General features: G+C 31.6%; 1 protein-coding gene across 2 annotated transcripts in view; it reads right to left on the bottom strand.

The window, feature by feature from the left end:
* POLDIP2 (DNA polymerase delta interacting protein 2) overlaps window positions 1–16,578 on the bottom strand; it is a 34,657-nt gene extending 18,079 nt beyond the window's left edge. The window contains exons 1-3 of one of the 2 annotated variants that reach the window (XM_075363077.1): window positions 16,369–16,578; window positions 11,286–11,438; window positions 4,066–4,165 (exon numbers count right to left, since the gene is read on the bottom strand). In XM_075363077.1, the coding sequence (XP_075219192.1) occupies window positions 4,066–4,165; window positions 11,286–11,438; window positions 16,369–16,475 (360 nt within the window). In that variant the 5' untranslated portion in view covers window positions 16,476–16,578. The remainder of the gene's footprint in view (window positions 1–4,065; window positions 4,166–11,285; window positions 11,439–16,368) is intronic. The other variant, XM_075363078.1, reaches the window with a different exon arrangement.

Genomic DNA, 16,578 nt, shown 5'->3' with positions numbered 1-16,578 from the left:
CCCATACATCTAATTTCGCAATATACGTTGAAAGTGATTCTCTTTTACTTGGATGCAGATTCTTATGCGATTCATGGCATTTGCAGCAAAACATGACACTCAGATATTTACCAATATCTGAATGTTCACCTTCAAAGTTAGTTTACAGTTTGTAAAGGGTATGAGGGTCACTCTAGAAGCCAAAATTTTTAATTACATTTGAAGAAAAATATCTAGCGGCATAAGATATGAAGATTTGGTGCCACAAATCTTCTGAAATAAAGTCAGACAAATGTCAAAATGCTTCTTGTAACACAGATATCATTTCATTAGCAGAATGAAAGTTTATGCTATCTACATAAAAGCATTTTGTTTTCTCTAACAGCGCAATAAACTGTTGGATTAAGTTGTGATAAGGTTCATCACCTCAAGTTATATATATATATATATATATACATCAAAATACACACAAAGGAGGAGCTATTGTATGTCATATAATCCTAATCCATGGATGAAACAAAAGAAAATAAACAAAATATGATATTTGATTTTCACAAAATTTATTTAAATAATCACAACAGCTTTTTTGGTACACAGTACCTTCCTCAGGTATAAATAGAAGAGAAAAACAAAAAGGTAAAGAGCAACAAAAGGGACTGAACATATCTATCAGTGAAGTATGTTTTTCTTTTTATCTCTTTTGGTTTTTGCATTACCTTTTTACTATAATGTACTTTTAGCTTTAGTATTGTTCGTAACATCTGAGAAAGGTACTGTGTATCAAAACAGCTGTTGCGATTTTTTAAATAAATTTTATGAAAATCAAATAACATATTTTAATTATTTCTATTACACGTCAGGGGAAGACCATACATGTCAATTTTAAGTATGTGTATGATCACTCACTATACACATATTGCAATTTCAGATTACCCCTTCATTGTATTTGTGACTTTTCCTGTAGCCACTGAGGTGAAACTAAACTTCATCACTAAAATAAATGCAACCCAGCACCTCAATCTCATTTTTATCAATAAAAACCAACGAAAGTATTGCTAATGTTTTTCACAGTCTAGTTGTCTTAATCTATGAATACTGGTGCAGTAAGCATGCACTAGAGACACAACCCAACTTATACATACTAAGTCTACCCAATAGATCATTAAATTATAAACATAAGTCGTGGGTAACTAGTCGATGAGCCCAACCATCAACTAATAATCTCTTTCCATGGATGGGCTGGCATAAGTAAGTAATTCTAAGAACATACCTCTTTAGCATCCAACGATAACCTGTGAGCAGTCTAGTAATATACTGTCACAGTACCTAAGTTTCATGGCTGAGATTTACTGGTGGAAGCATTTCCCATGTTTGTCAACGATGGTACCGAGATTGTCGGGAAAGAAATTCAGATATCAATTTCAAGAATGTTTAAGGACATTTACACCCCAAATGTTTATAATACTGTAATAATTCACACACATGTCATGGTAATAGCGGGGATTTATGATTTCCTAAAAGGTTTTGCACAACATTTTTAAATAACCTCCAAGTTGACTTTTCAACTTGGCTTAACAATTCTTAAAATTGTCAGTCTCTAATCAGAGTTCTTATTTGGGGACCCACAAAAATTCCTTCATTGATTTTAATGTCACTAACATGAGGAAATATTTCTTTCAAATAATGAAATCTAGCACAATTTTTATCAATCTTCTTAATAAAATTTTTGAAAAACCCTAATTTTATACGAAGTTGAGGTAGAAGCATTATTTTAGTTAACTAGTGAGTTAACAATTTCTGTACAGGCATAAGTGTTTTATGCTTTGGTCATTCCTTCCTGATAAAAAATTTGTCTTGTCCCTGCTGTTCCATTCACACAAAATACCATGAAATTGCATTTTAGTGTAGCCAAGCTGCAAACCCATTAATAAAACAATAACTTTTAAATTGCAACACATAATTTAGTGGTATTTGTGCTGAATTATTTCTAACAGGATTTTCATACTATCCCATGTTTCTTTTATGTTAGTTGTATAAGCTAATAGCACAGAAGGAAATTTGTCACTGTGCAAAAGGACAGCCTTTAAACTAGTCTTCAAAGAATCAATGAACAGTCTCCATTTTGTAGAGTTAAGTCATGATAATGTGCATCTATGAGCACAAATACTGTCGCAGAACACTAAACTATTTCCTTTGAATATAAATCTTGAAACTCTTCCTGAGCATTATGAAAGAAACACTCTTTAGTTCAAATCCTGAACAAGGTTGTTTAATTCACCTTGAGTTATCAGATGAGGTTTATGGAATGAGGATTCCGCTTCAAAAGTAGGATTATTTTGCTCCTCATGTCAAACTTCAGTGGCTGTCTAATATTTTGATTCATCTTTTAAAGTTAAATGTGCCAGATGATACAATACAGTAAGTCCTTACCATCAGGCACTGACCTTATAGCAGATGGTAAATTTGGGTACTGTACTATGTGTTTGAATTTACTACTTATTCCTTTTATGTTTATAATACAGAAATAACAGTCTGACAAATGGTCTTGTGGTTCACATCACACCACTGTTATGGCAATAATCATGTTCCAATTACCCGCAGTCCAATCTGTCAGGTGTTTCACACAATTTGAACAGCAGATGTAAGGGGCCCAGTTGTTATCTTCATCCCCAACTTTAAAGCCAACAATATACTTCATAACATTTTTTAATTAGCAGAATCAAACTTCTTCATTGTTCTTTAAATGTCAAATCCTGACACACATTACAAAAGTTATCCAGATCATTTACACACTTCCTTGGCATATTTATTCACTACCACAACAAACTTAAAACAGCAACAATAAATCACAAAACAGAATGAAACCATAGTATGTACACATACATAGCGAATGTTAACAAAACAATGGCGAGTTAATTGTGACTCAGAGTACTGCTCTGTACTGACATGTCAGAACCTACAGTAAATGAATCATAATGCACATTCCCTTCATAATGTTATGTTTGTATCCCATGTTTTTTTATGTTTGTTAGATAACATTAAAAATATTCCTTTACATACGCAAGTTATTCCTAAAATTAAAAAAAAAACAGAATCTTTAAAAGTAATCCTTCAAAAAGGTTATCACACAATAGCAGTGTTTGTGTTATCATGCAGATATTTAATGTAATAATGGTTAATTCCTGTGTAATTACACAGGAATAATAAGTAAAATAATAAGTAAACAAAAAAAGCGAAGTGAGCACATCCATATCACATTTCTAAAAAAATTCCCATAAAAATTAAAAAAAAAAATTTTTTTTGGAGAAGCAAGGTGTTCAAGGGTCACATAGAAAGGGCTTTGTAAGGCATCTCACCTGATGGTGAAGTGGAACATCTAAAACAACCTAATCAAAGATGATATATCTGTACTAGTATGTCCAGAACATGTCCCATCAAGTGTAATAATATTAAACAGCTTAGAACATTTTGAATCACATCAACAATGCAACTTCCTAAAATGTAATTTATTATTCTTCTGTAGTATATTTCATTACAATTTTATTTGTACTTTTCTTCTTTCTACTTTAAAATACTAACTAAAATTATGTCAACAAATTATATGGAAATAAATAATTTTACCCTTTAAAAAATATAAAAGAAGATAGGTGGATGAGGATATATCTGACTAATTATACAATGATAAGGCAACAATTTTGGAACCAAATTAAAATCTGCACGATGTACCCAGGAGCATTGATGGTGATTATAACTCAGTAATGATGAAGGATAAGCTGAAGATTAAGAAATTACAGGAGAAATGAAAACAAAGAGATGGCATACAAAGACAATGATGTAAAGTTGAAGTCTGAAAAAAACATACAGCGGTGAGTAAATAAAAATGCATTTAAACATAATTTTTCTTTCATGAATTCATCTGAAACCCTTTCTAAATTCTTCAAATTTTAAATCCCTACAAATTAAGAAAGTGTGCTATTTTTCCAATTTGCAAAAACCCAGAAAAAGAATTTCAGCTACAAAAAATAATTTAATTAATAAATATTCACAAAATTCTTGAATAAAAAAAAAAACTTGTTCATAACCTACGATATGTGGGCAATCCCTTGAATCTATAAGCACTTGGTAAAAAGTATGTGTTCGACCTTTAACTTCTTTTGCAACATTGGAGTTGTTATCATCAATCAATCTAAACAAAAGGAAACAAAATAATTACTATGCTTCAATATAAACTGTTGTACATAAAACAAACACTCAATAAAGTAGATAAATTAGAAAAAGATTAAGTTCTACAAAAAACAATATATAAATATTTAATTCTGATGGGTGTATAATAATACATTAACACAGATCACATTAAAAAGTAACTATTCAAACTTTCTCATATACATAGACTGATGAGTATTTAAAAATCTTACATAAAAACAATGGTCTAAAACAACTAAAACTCTTTCAAGCAAGTCAGCTAAATCTTCAACTGCAGAATAATTAAGAGATTTTAATAAATAAACTGTTTTCTGTTAAATTAATGTATGATTCCATACAAAATACTTATTCAGTAGAGATCATTTACATGAAATGATGTAGATCTATAATTTTTATTTTATATTGTTATCAACCACAGATTTGCGTAAAAGACATACTTTAATGAAGAAACAGATAAAATAGGTAAAATGACAGGTAAAATAAGTGTGATTTATTTATTGGCGAATTAACCAGAGAGCAGTTGATCAAGAAGCCAGCATGATAACTGATTGGTCTGGGTAATAAATGAATAAGTTCATAATAAATCTAATACTATTTCAGTATTAACTCTAAAATTTAATATTAGAAAAAAATCTTGACTAAATCTGATATAGATTTGATTTGATTTGATGATATAGATAACACTAATAATATGGTTATTAATCGAACCTAAAATACAGTTATCAAAGAATAATAGTGGGTTTACGGCATATATTAAATTAAAAAAAAAACACTTAGTTATATTCTTTTATTTGTCAAATTTTCAATTTCAAATAGTTTTGTTACAAAATGAACAAATTCCAATATGGATGCCCTTTGTCGCTCGGCAAATGTCCAGCTGATATTCAGTTTCTGCCCATACAAGATGTAACATATCTTCTGTTATGGTGTAATCGCTTCCTAATTCTTTCCTTTAAATGTTTTGTCACATAATTTTTATGAATAAGCATTTTTAATGTATCCCCACAAGAAAATATCAGAAGGGGTTCTTTGGAGGCTAGAGTATACAGTATACGGCCTTCTCAACCTATCCATCTATCTGGAAATTTTTTAATCAAAGCCTGGGTAATAAATAATAAGTGCAGGGGTACACCTTTGTTGAAAATAAATTTGATGTCCATTTTTAAGTTCACCCAGTAGAGGAAATGGATAGTCATCTAACATATTAAGATAGACATTTCCATTAACAGTCTTTTCAGCAAAGAAAAAAGGTCTGATTATTAGCTTTTTCATTAAATACACAAAAAATTAAATTAGAGTGACATGTGATTTCTCAAAAATTACATGCCACTTTTCAGATCCCTATATTCATGAATTGTGTCTATTAATACATTTATAACATGAAAAGTAGCTTCATCCATAAAAATTACATTATTTAAAAATTACAAATTTCACTAATTTCTTTTTTAAAATCTCAACAGTAAACTGGAAATATTTTTCTGTATAGATGATTTAATCTCTATCAATAGCTGAATTTTGAATGTATACAAGTACAAACCTATTATGTAGAACTTTAAGAACAGTTGTTTTAGGAATTTGTAACTTAAGGCTTTGACAAATGATGGATTTATTAAGACTTCTGATTGCAGATCATCAAAGTCGTTTGACAGTTCCTTCTAATACTGGTGACCTTCCAAGCGATTTATATTTGAAAACAAATCCTGTTTCTTTGTACAGATTGAATTGGCATCATACATTTTTTTAACATGGTGGCTCCTTTTTATAATATGTATATTGAAATGCATGTTGATCTAAAATTAATAACTACAGTTCAGCAAGCCAAAAAATGCTCTATGCTTTTTCTTGATTGGAGTACTTAATAAACAAAGAAACACACTTCAGCAATTACACAAAGATTGATGTAGGGAGTTAAAATGGTTGTTACACAAAATTTTCAGGTGGAAGCTTTCAGCACTACAAACACAATTTCTCAAAATGCCCCTAATTATTTGCCGCTACGGCTCACGGGTGCAACTGAGGTAATGTCTATTAGGTGAATACCGGTTGCCCCTTGCGAGTTTAAAGATGGTAAGAAAAAAGTATACTACAGTATACAGTAACAGGCTACTAAAAGAAAGTCTTTATAGTTCCTTATTAAAAGCCATATTAATGAATTTTCTGCACTTACAAATTTAAATATTAGATAAATGACCTTCATAGTTATCAAAACATATTTCTGTATGCTGTATGTTGTTAAGAAACATCTTGAATCTTTTGTTAACAATCTTGCATTTAATAGTAGTATTCCTTAACTCCTAAAGATTACGTGGGTTGTTCTTTGTAAAATATTTTCCTTCAGTGAACCCCAAAATTAAAATCACAAGGTGATATTTTCAAGGAACAGAGGCGGGCCATAAATGTTTACTAAGAGTTATTTCTTCTGTAAAAACATCAATTACATGGGCTAGAATTTTTCTCAATGTTTGGCAAGCGGCCCCCACCTAGTTGAAAATACTTGTACATGAGTTCATCAAAGGTCAGTTGAAGCACAAATTCATTAAAGCTCTACAAACATACACCATTCATGGCATTTAAAAAAAAATATAGAACCAATGATTTATATTCTCAATGTCACACAACATACACCAATATCAGGGTCTGTAGAGGTTTCATTCAGTTCACAGATTTTCTGTAGGATAGTGCTGTGTATTTTGTAAACTTACATATACCATTTAATGAAACAAAGCCTCATCCATAGAGAAAAGATAAAAAATCTAATACACCTTATTTAATGCTACCTAAGAACCATTCATAAGATGTTTTACAGTCAATCTTACCATGATACTTAATTTTCTGTACCAACGTAATAGGGTAGGATTTTAACTTAATTCTCTCAGTACTTATTGACAAGATCTGATACCTGTTTGCTGTTACTTTTCACTAATTTTTTATTGTAGACTTGCTGGTGGACCTAAATCAGGTATTTCCTTAATATTCTCTTGAATTAATTTAAATGACTTAGAGGTGCAATGTAGCTCAACTAAAGCCATACAATATTCTGTTGAATATGGCACATTTTATTCACAGATTAAAAGGTAAAAAATTAGCAAAAAGGGAAACACAATCAGATAGCGATGAATGGTAGACCTATTGTACACTAACACTGAAACACGAGTAAGAACTAGGTGTGTTAATAATTAGTGGGGAATTTATTTTTCATGTTTATGATGAATAGGCTACAAAATTTCACTATCAATAGCAATGAAGCATACGTCATTAATGCAGTACCAATAAATAAAATTTTAACCATACTGTATTAACCTACATGTCAAGAAAACAGTTCTAATACGTTCAGTTACAATAAGCTAAATTAAATAGCCACCAAACCAAGCATTTTCTTGAGCTAGCTTTAACTGTGTAACTCTGTGCAAACAATACAGAAGGCTAGATGACCTCAAAGTAGCAATTTTTTAGCTTTTGGTTAAGACAAATCTTTTATCAGTATCAAACTTTTTGGGAAGCAAAATTATACAAGATATTTTCTGTACATCATCTTTCAACAAATAGAATGGCCAGCAAATTTTCTACTTCTATTGTGTCCTTTCACTGATGCAGCTGAAGATAAAAATTCACTTAGATACCTAGTTGATTTTGTAATCAAGATACAATGTAGTGATACCAATCAACGGTACAATCACATTTACCTGGTTTAAATATACATACGTTTTCATAAAATGAAAACGAGATAATGTAATCACAGCTTAAATAGGAAATAAAATAATTCTGTACATTTTATAATTCAATAGTTTGTTCCAGTCAAATAATTGTAAACTAAAACACAATAATTGAAACAGAGGAAAAGCATTTAGTCAGTTGAATTTTACATTAAATGGTAGAGAATTTAATTTTTATTAATTGAATTATTTAATTAAATTAAATTAATTAATTAATTTTTATTTAATTTAAACTCGATTAATTTTTTTTACAAATGGATACCACCAGAGATATTTGTAGCAAATATGAAATACATCATTGAGAGCATCCTAAATAATAAATAAACAGTATATATATATATATACACAAATACACTGTGCAATAATGGCAAAAACTGTAGATGATAATGATTGGAATGTATAACAAACAGAGATGGATGAGAATATAAAATATAAAAATATGTTGAGTTTAAAAGATTAGTAAAGAACAAAAATAACGGATACAAATACTATAATAATACAGGGAGCGGCAGAAATAACTCCCGAATTTGCCACCGTTATAGCTCAGCGCTAGTGGTAGTAGGTGGGTCTGGACTGGTTCCATAATGCAGGTCTGGTGTTGCAATTTTCAGTCGCTAACATGGCGTGGAGCGGTGAGCATCGGGCGTTCGTCATCGAAACTTATTTTAAAAATGGTGATTCTGTAATCTGTACGCAGCGATTATTTCGTACACACTACGGGATAAGTCGACACGGTGCAATCCCTGACAGGAAAACCATTCTAACATGGGTTAGAAATTTTAGAATTATGAGTTCGGCTATGAAAAAAGCACCGCCAGGTAGACCTCGCAGCGTTCAACTACTCCAGCAAGCAGTTACACGATCTCCATGGCGTCCAGCCCGTAGGCACGCTGCCGGCTTGGGAATATCTGATCGAACAGTGAGAAGAATTTTACACCAAGACCTGCACTTCCACCCGCATAAAATAATGGTTGTGCAGGAACTTAGTGAACGTGATTGGGCCAGTCGTATTGCATCTTGTCACGCTATCCTTGAAAATGTTCCAAACAATGCAGTCGTACTCTCATCTGACGAAGCACATTTTCATTTATCAGGTTATGTCAATAAGCAAAATTTTCATTATTGGGCAGAAAATAATCCTAGACAACTGCATGAGCGACCTCTCCATAACCAACATGTTACAGTTTGGTGTGCTGTAGCAGACTTTGGAATCATAGGCCCGTATTGTTTTTGAGGAGGAAGGGCGAACAGTTACAGTTATGTCTCAACGTTATGTACACATGCTAAACAACTTCCTGAAACCGAAACTGAATGAAATTGGAAATTGTGTTGTATGGTATCAACAGGATAATGCAACCGCTCACACAGCAAGACAATCTATGGAAGTCCTAAGACAAATGTTTCCAGGGCGTTTAATCTCACTGCGAGGTAACATGCCGTGGCCAGCTCGTTCACCTGATCTTGCTGCTTGTGACTTATTTCTATGGGGCTACTTAAAGAGTAAAGTCTACAAAAACAAACCGAGGACAACCGACGAACTCAAAGCTGCTATCTGACATGAAATCGCGGAAATTCCACAAAAGACAACGACGAGAGTAATGCACAATTTCCAAGAGGGCTTCAGTCGTGTATAGACAATTAAATGATATTGTTTTTAAGTAACTGAAACTTTAATCATTTAGATATACAATAAATGGCAATGATAATTCTTATTATGGTATAATAAAAGTTTGACTAAAATCTATTACGTATTTTTTTATTAGCCCTTCAAACTGGGGAGTTATCTCTGCCGCTCTCTGTATAACAAATCAGTCAACTAATGGTTCAAAAAAATGAATGACTAAATAAGAATGAAAAATGAAAATACTAGTTTAATAGCAGTCTTAAATTATTGTTACACAAAAAAAGTATGAAAATCTTTCATATTCAAAACTGAATTTAAAAAAGTTATTTCTTAAATTTTGTACTTCATACATTGGTAATACTAACAGCTCATTGACAATTATTGTATTCGAATAATTCTGTAAGTTTACCTAAGTGTTCATACTTATTCTGAACTCGTAAGCTCGTGCATTCATAATGATTCAATGAATGCATGAGCATTCATTGAATCATGAAAAGACATTCATTTTTTTCTTCTAAAATATGTGTTTAGTTTTATGCTCAAAATCAGAGTATATAAAATACAATGCTTGCATATCAGAGTATAAAAGTACCTTTCTAACTTTGTAATGAATATGTGGATACTATTTCTGTTTAGAGAATATATGAATAAAATAAACGTATAGAATATATATATGTTTATAGATATACACCAGCTGCACATGAATATCAAGAAAGGTTTCCTAACAACAAGATCCCAAATCCCAAACTCTTTGCTTCAGCTTTTCACTGTATGCACATGACTATCTTATTTCTATCACCTTTTTATTCTGTTGGATGCCAAAATAACATCATGTTGTTGAAGAACAGGGCCTAGACACGCAGAGCCTGAGGCTTAATGCAATTGAGTTTCCAACTGCACTGGTTTATTATATAGTAAAGTGTTATGACATACCATCCAAAGAAGGTTCCAAATTTAATATCTGATTCCTTATGATTTGTTTTAAGAAATTATAACCATACCAGCTCTGGTCCTAAGTAATATTTCATGTTAACAAATATTTTACATTACCTGTTTTAGTGTTTCTACTGTATTAGAATAAAAAAAGTGTTACTAGTAATATAAAATAATTGATCAAATTTAGCTGATAATTAACTTTAATACTGAAATTAACATCAGAATGATCATATCTTCTTTAATATGAGGAAAAACCGGTAAGTCCCATACATTGTATTGTGGTATGAGGACCTCACAAGAGGGATGTAAAAATGATTGTAAAAGACAATAGCATTGGATTTCTCTTTATCAGGCATTAAATCAAGGAGGAAAGTGCTCAATACATTCATGATTTAAGCATTCATGTTTTAAATTAATTTGATCATAAAAAGACTAAAAAGCTGTAAAATTAAATTACTGTAATGTAAAAAACAAATTGTAAGATCCATAGCATTTTAAATAATAGAATACAAGATTCTCAGAACACTAACCAGTAATAAAAATAATACTCGTAAAAATACTGACAGAAAATCAAAGGTCTGTCATTTTAATAATTTTGGAAATGAAACAGTACACTCAACTTTCACGTTATATGAGAATGTATAATACAATGATTAAGTTTACAGTTAAATTTTTATAAAATAAATAAATTTCACGTGCCTGTTACATTTAAAAACAGTTAATTGTCATCACAATTAATTCTACCTTATGTAAACAAACTTGCATCAAAATATTTTTATTACAACAAAAATTACATATATTAATATAAATGTAAATAAAATTAACATCACCTTTCTCTTTTATTTGGAAGATCTCGATCATACACTCTTGCTAGCCATGGAAATAATATTACACCTCTATATCCAAATACTCTATGAAGAAAAAGCTGCCCGGTATCATACTTTTCATTTTTTGGTGCATCCAAACGTCCAACTTCTGCTAGCCTAAAAATCAAGTTAAAAATAAGTAAATGAATCTACCTGAAATGAAAGCTAAAATTAAACAAAATTAATCTTTCTCGTCATTGACTGGTTTAATTTACTTCTCTATTCCTTTGTATTCAGTGCCAATCTCGTAGTTAGGTCACGCCACATCAAATAAACAAAAATAAATGAACTTGTCAGATTCATGTTCTGTAATTCAAAAAAATTTACATGTTTGGCTCTACCCATGAAGTGATGCAAAAACATTTTTTTCTGATTTTTCGGTCACTCAGTTTTTTGTGTAGAACCCCCCGTAAAAAAATAGTAAAAAACAAGGTTTTCGTAATTACAAAAGAATAAATTTCTCAGCTTCTATGAGAGATAGACAGCTCATTTTGGTGTCATTCTAAAGCACGTGGAATGGGCTTTCATATCATATGTCACTGGGCAAGGTTTTGTGATATTAATAGTTCAAGGTCTCCCAAAAACATTATTTGACCTTGAATATATCCAAAAGTGGATTTTTTTTTAAATTGAAAAAATATATTTCTTGCTGTGTTGTACGTGTGGTAAACATTTCATAATGAGATCACGTTAAAAAATAATTTTGTAATAATTAGGTACAACAGAATATTCCAATTGTTCCCCCCCTATGGCAATTGCTAATTGAGATTCAATCAATGAAAGCCCTCCCCTTCCAGTCTGGGTCACTTGATGAGGCAGAAGAGTGGCATGACATGACATGCACTCTTAGTGCCAGCAAAAGAATGTACATGTTTCATCCTGTTGAGACAAGTAAAGTAACATTGAGTCTGGATCATCTCTTGAAACAGAAGGTTCAGTAGTGTACTTCCCAAGAGGATTGATTATATTTATAGTGATGCAAAAAAAAATTTTTTTTTTTCAGATTTTTCAGTCACTCTTTGTTAACTGAGTTTGCCTTTCTCTACAGGTTTGGAGTTTGACTAATTCATCACAGCCTTGGACCAGAATACAGTGACCAACATGGAACCCAAACTTCTACAGCTTCACTAAAATGTACTGTTGCAATCCATTTGAAAAGTCAAATCATAATTCCTGGAAGAAAAACCTGAGAAGTGTAAGCAAGAACTTGGTGCAAACATTACTTTTCTTAAACAACGTTATAAAATTTTTGATACTTGACACAAACAGTTAGAAGCATCTGCTAAAAATAATGCTGAAGAATCTCAACAATTAGATCCTTTGTGTTCCCCAAAAAAAGATGAAGATGTAAATGATCTGAACAAAAGTTTGATTGTTTTAAATGAATCCCCAATTCAGAAAAAAATGACAATCTGAAAGAAAATAACCTCAGGAAAAGCTTAAGAAAGCAGCAGTAATGTTCAAAAGTAAAATAGTGAACAGGAATTCAGATTCTGAAAAAGATGTCATTCCTCTCTCCTGACTGTGAAATTATCAACCAATTAAAGGAAAAATTTAATACTACAGATGATAAGAGCATCAGGATAAAAATATTGACAATGCTCCCTAAAAGCTGGACTTTAAGATATTCAAGATGAATTTGGAATATCAGAATACACTGCAAGGAAAGCTAAAAGCCTAGTAAAAGAAAAAGGTGTCATGTCATGTCCTGATCCTAAACCTGGCAGAACTTTAGATTTTGAAACAGCAGAAACAGTAACTGATCTGTATGAGAGTGAGAAAATAAGTCAAATGATGCCCAGAAAAAAAATATTTTATTTCTCTTAAGATAAATGGAAGACCAGAGCATATTCAGAAAAAATTAACTCTGTGTAATATTTGTGAAGCTCTTGCATTGTTTAAACAGAGGTATCCATTGCTGAAAATAGGATTTTCAAAGTTCTTTGAACTCAGGCCTAAGTACTGTGTTCTTGCAGGTGCAAGTGAACCCACAGTGTTTGTGTATGTACAACGCACCAAAATGCAAGAACTGATAGAAGGTGAGAGACCAACTAAGTTTTACAAAGATATTATGGCGTATGTAGTGTGTGCTAACCCAACTGAAGCTTGCTACTTTGGAAATTGCAAAAATTGTCCTTAGTTTGAAGTCAAGGGTAGAACTGAAGAAGCTTTCAAGCTCAACTGCATTGAAAACATCACGTTTAAAAGAACATCTCCCGAGACATTAGTCAAATCTACTGAATTCATCAGTATACTTTTTGACAACTTCCAAAACTTCTTCAACACTCATTTCTTGCTAGTCAAGTTATCACAACCATCTGAAGCAATCTCTGAAAGAAGGTGAATATCATGTAATCTGCGATTTCACTGAGAACTATTCATTCATTCTCCAAGATGCAGCCCAAGGTTTCCACTGGAATAATGCACAGGCAACAGTTAGCCTTTCACAATCTACTTCCAAGATCCAACAACAAAAACATTGATGCATACATCTCTTGTCATAATTTCTGACTGTCTCACACATGACACAATAGCAGTGCACCTTTTCAGAAATATTTAATTGATTTCATGTAGTCTCATTTTACTACAAAAACAAGCCTGATCTATTACTACAGTGATGGTGCTGCCTCTCAACACAAAAACAGACTCAATTTTCTTAACCTCTGTTACCATGAATCAGACTTTGGTCTCAAAGCAGGGTGACTTTTTTTGCCACATCTCATGGCAGAAGTACATATAATGGAATGGGAGGGACTGTTAAAAGACTTGCAGCTAGAGCAAGTCTTCAAATAATTTACAATGACCAGATCATGACTCCAAGACAGTTGCGTGACTGGGCAAATGGACACATTGAGTCAATACACTTCCACTACAGTACAACTGAACAGCATAAAGGAGAAGAAGAAGCTTTGCAGAATAGGACAATGACAGCAAAAACTAAACCAGGTACTCAGAAACTCCACTCTTGTTCCACTGAACAAGAATCAGGTGCAAGTAAGGGTGTTTTCATTTTCTAACCACTCAGCAGTAGTAATAAGCACAACAAATATTGAAGATAATCTTGAATTCACAGAAATGGTTGGGTTCTTGATCAGCAGATATGATGGACACTGGTGGTTGAGGTGTGTTCTAGATTCAAATGAGGAAAATCAAACAGTGAAGATAAAGTTCTTACATCCATATGGATGTTCACTTTCCTTCCACTACCCAAACTTTAAGGATGTTCTTAATGTACATATGAGTGATGTTATTTCAAAAGTAGATCCCAGGGTAAATCCAACAGGAAAAGTTTATAACCTCTCAAAGCAAGAAGTGGACAATAATAACCAGAAGTTGTAAAAAGAAGTGAACACTGTAATTCTTCTGTAAATATCTTTGGAAGCTATACGAACTCCAGTTAAGAGGCGAGTACAAGTTCTATTTTATTTCACCATGATCACATTGCAATCCCATTATGAAATGTTTACCACATGTTTATACATTAGGAACATTAGACAACAAATGTTTACACATTAGGAAGCAAAACGTTTTTTCAAATTTAAAAAAAAATATACTTTTGGATATATTCAAGGTCAAATAATTTTTTTGGTTGCTTTGAACTACTAATGCCACAAAATCTTGCCAAGTGATATATCACATGAAAACCTATTCCAAGAGCTTTAAATTACACCAAATTGAGCTCTCTGGCTCTTATAGGAGCTGAGAAAATTATTTTTTTGTAATTACCTGAGCCATACTTTTTGCAAGTTTTTCACTTTTTTATGGGATTCTACACAAAAAACTGAGCGACTGAAAAATCTGAAAAAAAAAAAATTTGTCATCACTTTACAGACATGATCAATCCTGTGAATTTTGTTGAAATTGGTGATGGTCAAGTTGTGAAGCTTGTTGATTTGACATGGAATGACTCGGTCACAACATATAATACCCCACATTCTAAATTTCTATTTTATACATATTTTCTCTTTATTATTTTCACCTTCTACAAGTTCTAGAACCAAATTCATTGACCTTTGTTGCGTTAATATACTGTCTACTACCCTTGCCTTTTTTTTGACAAAATACTGCCACAAATTCCTATTATCTAATTTGTCATTTAGTCTTAGAATATCTTTACTTTGTAGTCTACCAATTAACCCAAATTTCAACATTATCCTGTAACATCATCTTCAAATGCCTCCAACTTTGTTTTTCTAATTTTCCTACTGCCTACATCTTGCTGCCATAAAGCACTATATTCTGTAGAAGAATTAGTTTATTATTCCTTGGTACAACAGTAATCGTTACAATTAGAAAAAAATACAAAAAGTCAGTAGCATTAACAAAACATTTATAAGTACTTATAACAGTAACTAAATATACATGTAAATCAGACAAAGGAGACACTCAGATTAGGTACTCTAACAATTTTTTTACGTAAACCTTTTTAATGGTATTGATTAGGTAAATTAAAACTAAAATTAACAGCTACTTAAAAATGTTTATGCAACAATAATAATAAAGGGACTTCAAAAACTGGCATGAATGGTTCTAATTTACACAAAGAAAAAATTATGGCAAGTAACATGCAGAATATTTTAAGGAAATAATTTGCAGTAAAATAAGAGAAATGAAAAAATGTAGTTAGTGGTTACTAGGAAAATCACTCTACACATTTTGTTCAAGTCAAGAATAAATAACATTAACTGCAATGTTTTTTCGGTACTTGATTATTTACAATTAAGACCTTATTTATTATAACAATTTTATAGTTTACTTTTGTTAATCTTATGCATTTTTTACGTCAAAATTCACGGTTATGAGGTACGAAAACCCACGTTTCGGCTTTCAGTGCAAGACATAGTATTTAAAAACAAAAGTAAACCCTAATAATTCACACCTACTTTCTTAGTAAAATAAAGTTAAATTACACATCCACCAAAGTAAAATATAATTGTGGAAATCAATATCGTGACAAAACAATTTGGTATCATAACCTTAGTGTACATAAAATAAACAAAAAGAATTAAGAATAAAATGTACAGACAAAATTACAAATAGATTATACCAAACAAAATTTCCAGCACACCTATTGTATGCGGCACAAGGCTGATAAAATATTCGCCCAGAAATCTGCAAATTATTAAATTTTAGGCACTTTATTACGCTAGCCATCTTCACCGTATGATATTTACAACCTTCTAGACACCTTCAACTGCTAAAACCTGCAAAGAGTTAGAATTTCATATTACATAGTGAACGATTCGATTACTATCGA

The sequence above is a fragment of the Lycorma delicatula genome, chromosome 4, assembly GCF_047948215.1.
Source record: "Lycorma delicatula isolate Av1 chromosome 4, ASM4794821v1, whole genome shotgun sequence".
Classification (NCBI taxonomy): domain Eukaryota; kingdom Metazoa; phylum Arthropoda; class Insecta; order Hemiptera; family Fulgoridae; genus Lycorma; species Lycorma delicatula.
The sequence above is the reverse complement of the archived record's forward strand: the minus strand, read 5'-3'. Positions and strand labels throughout refer to the sequence as shown.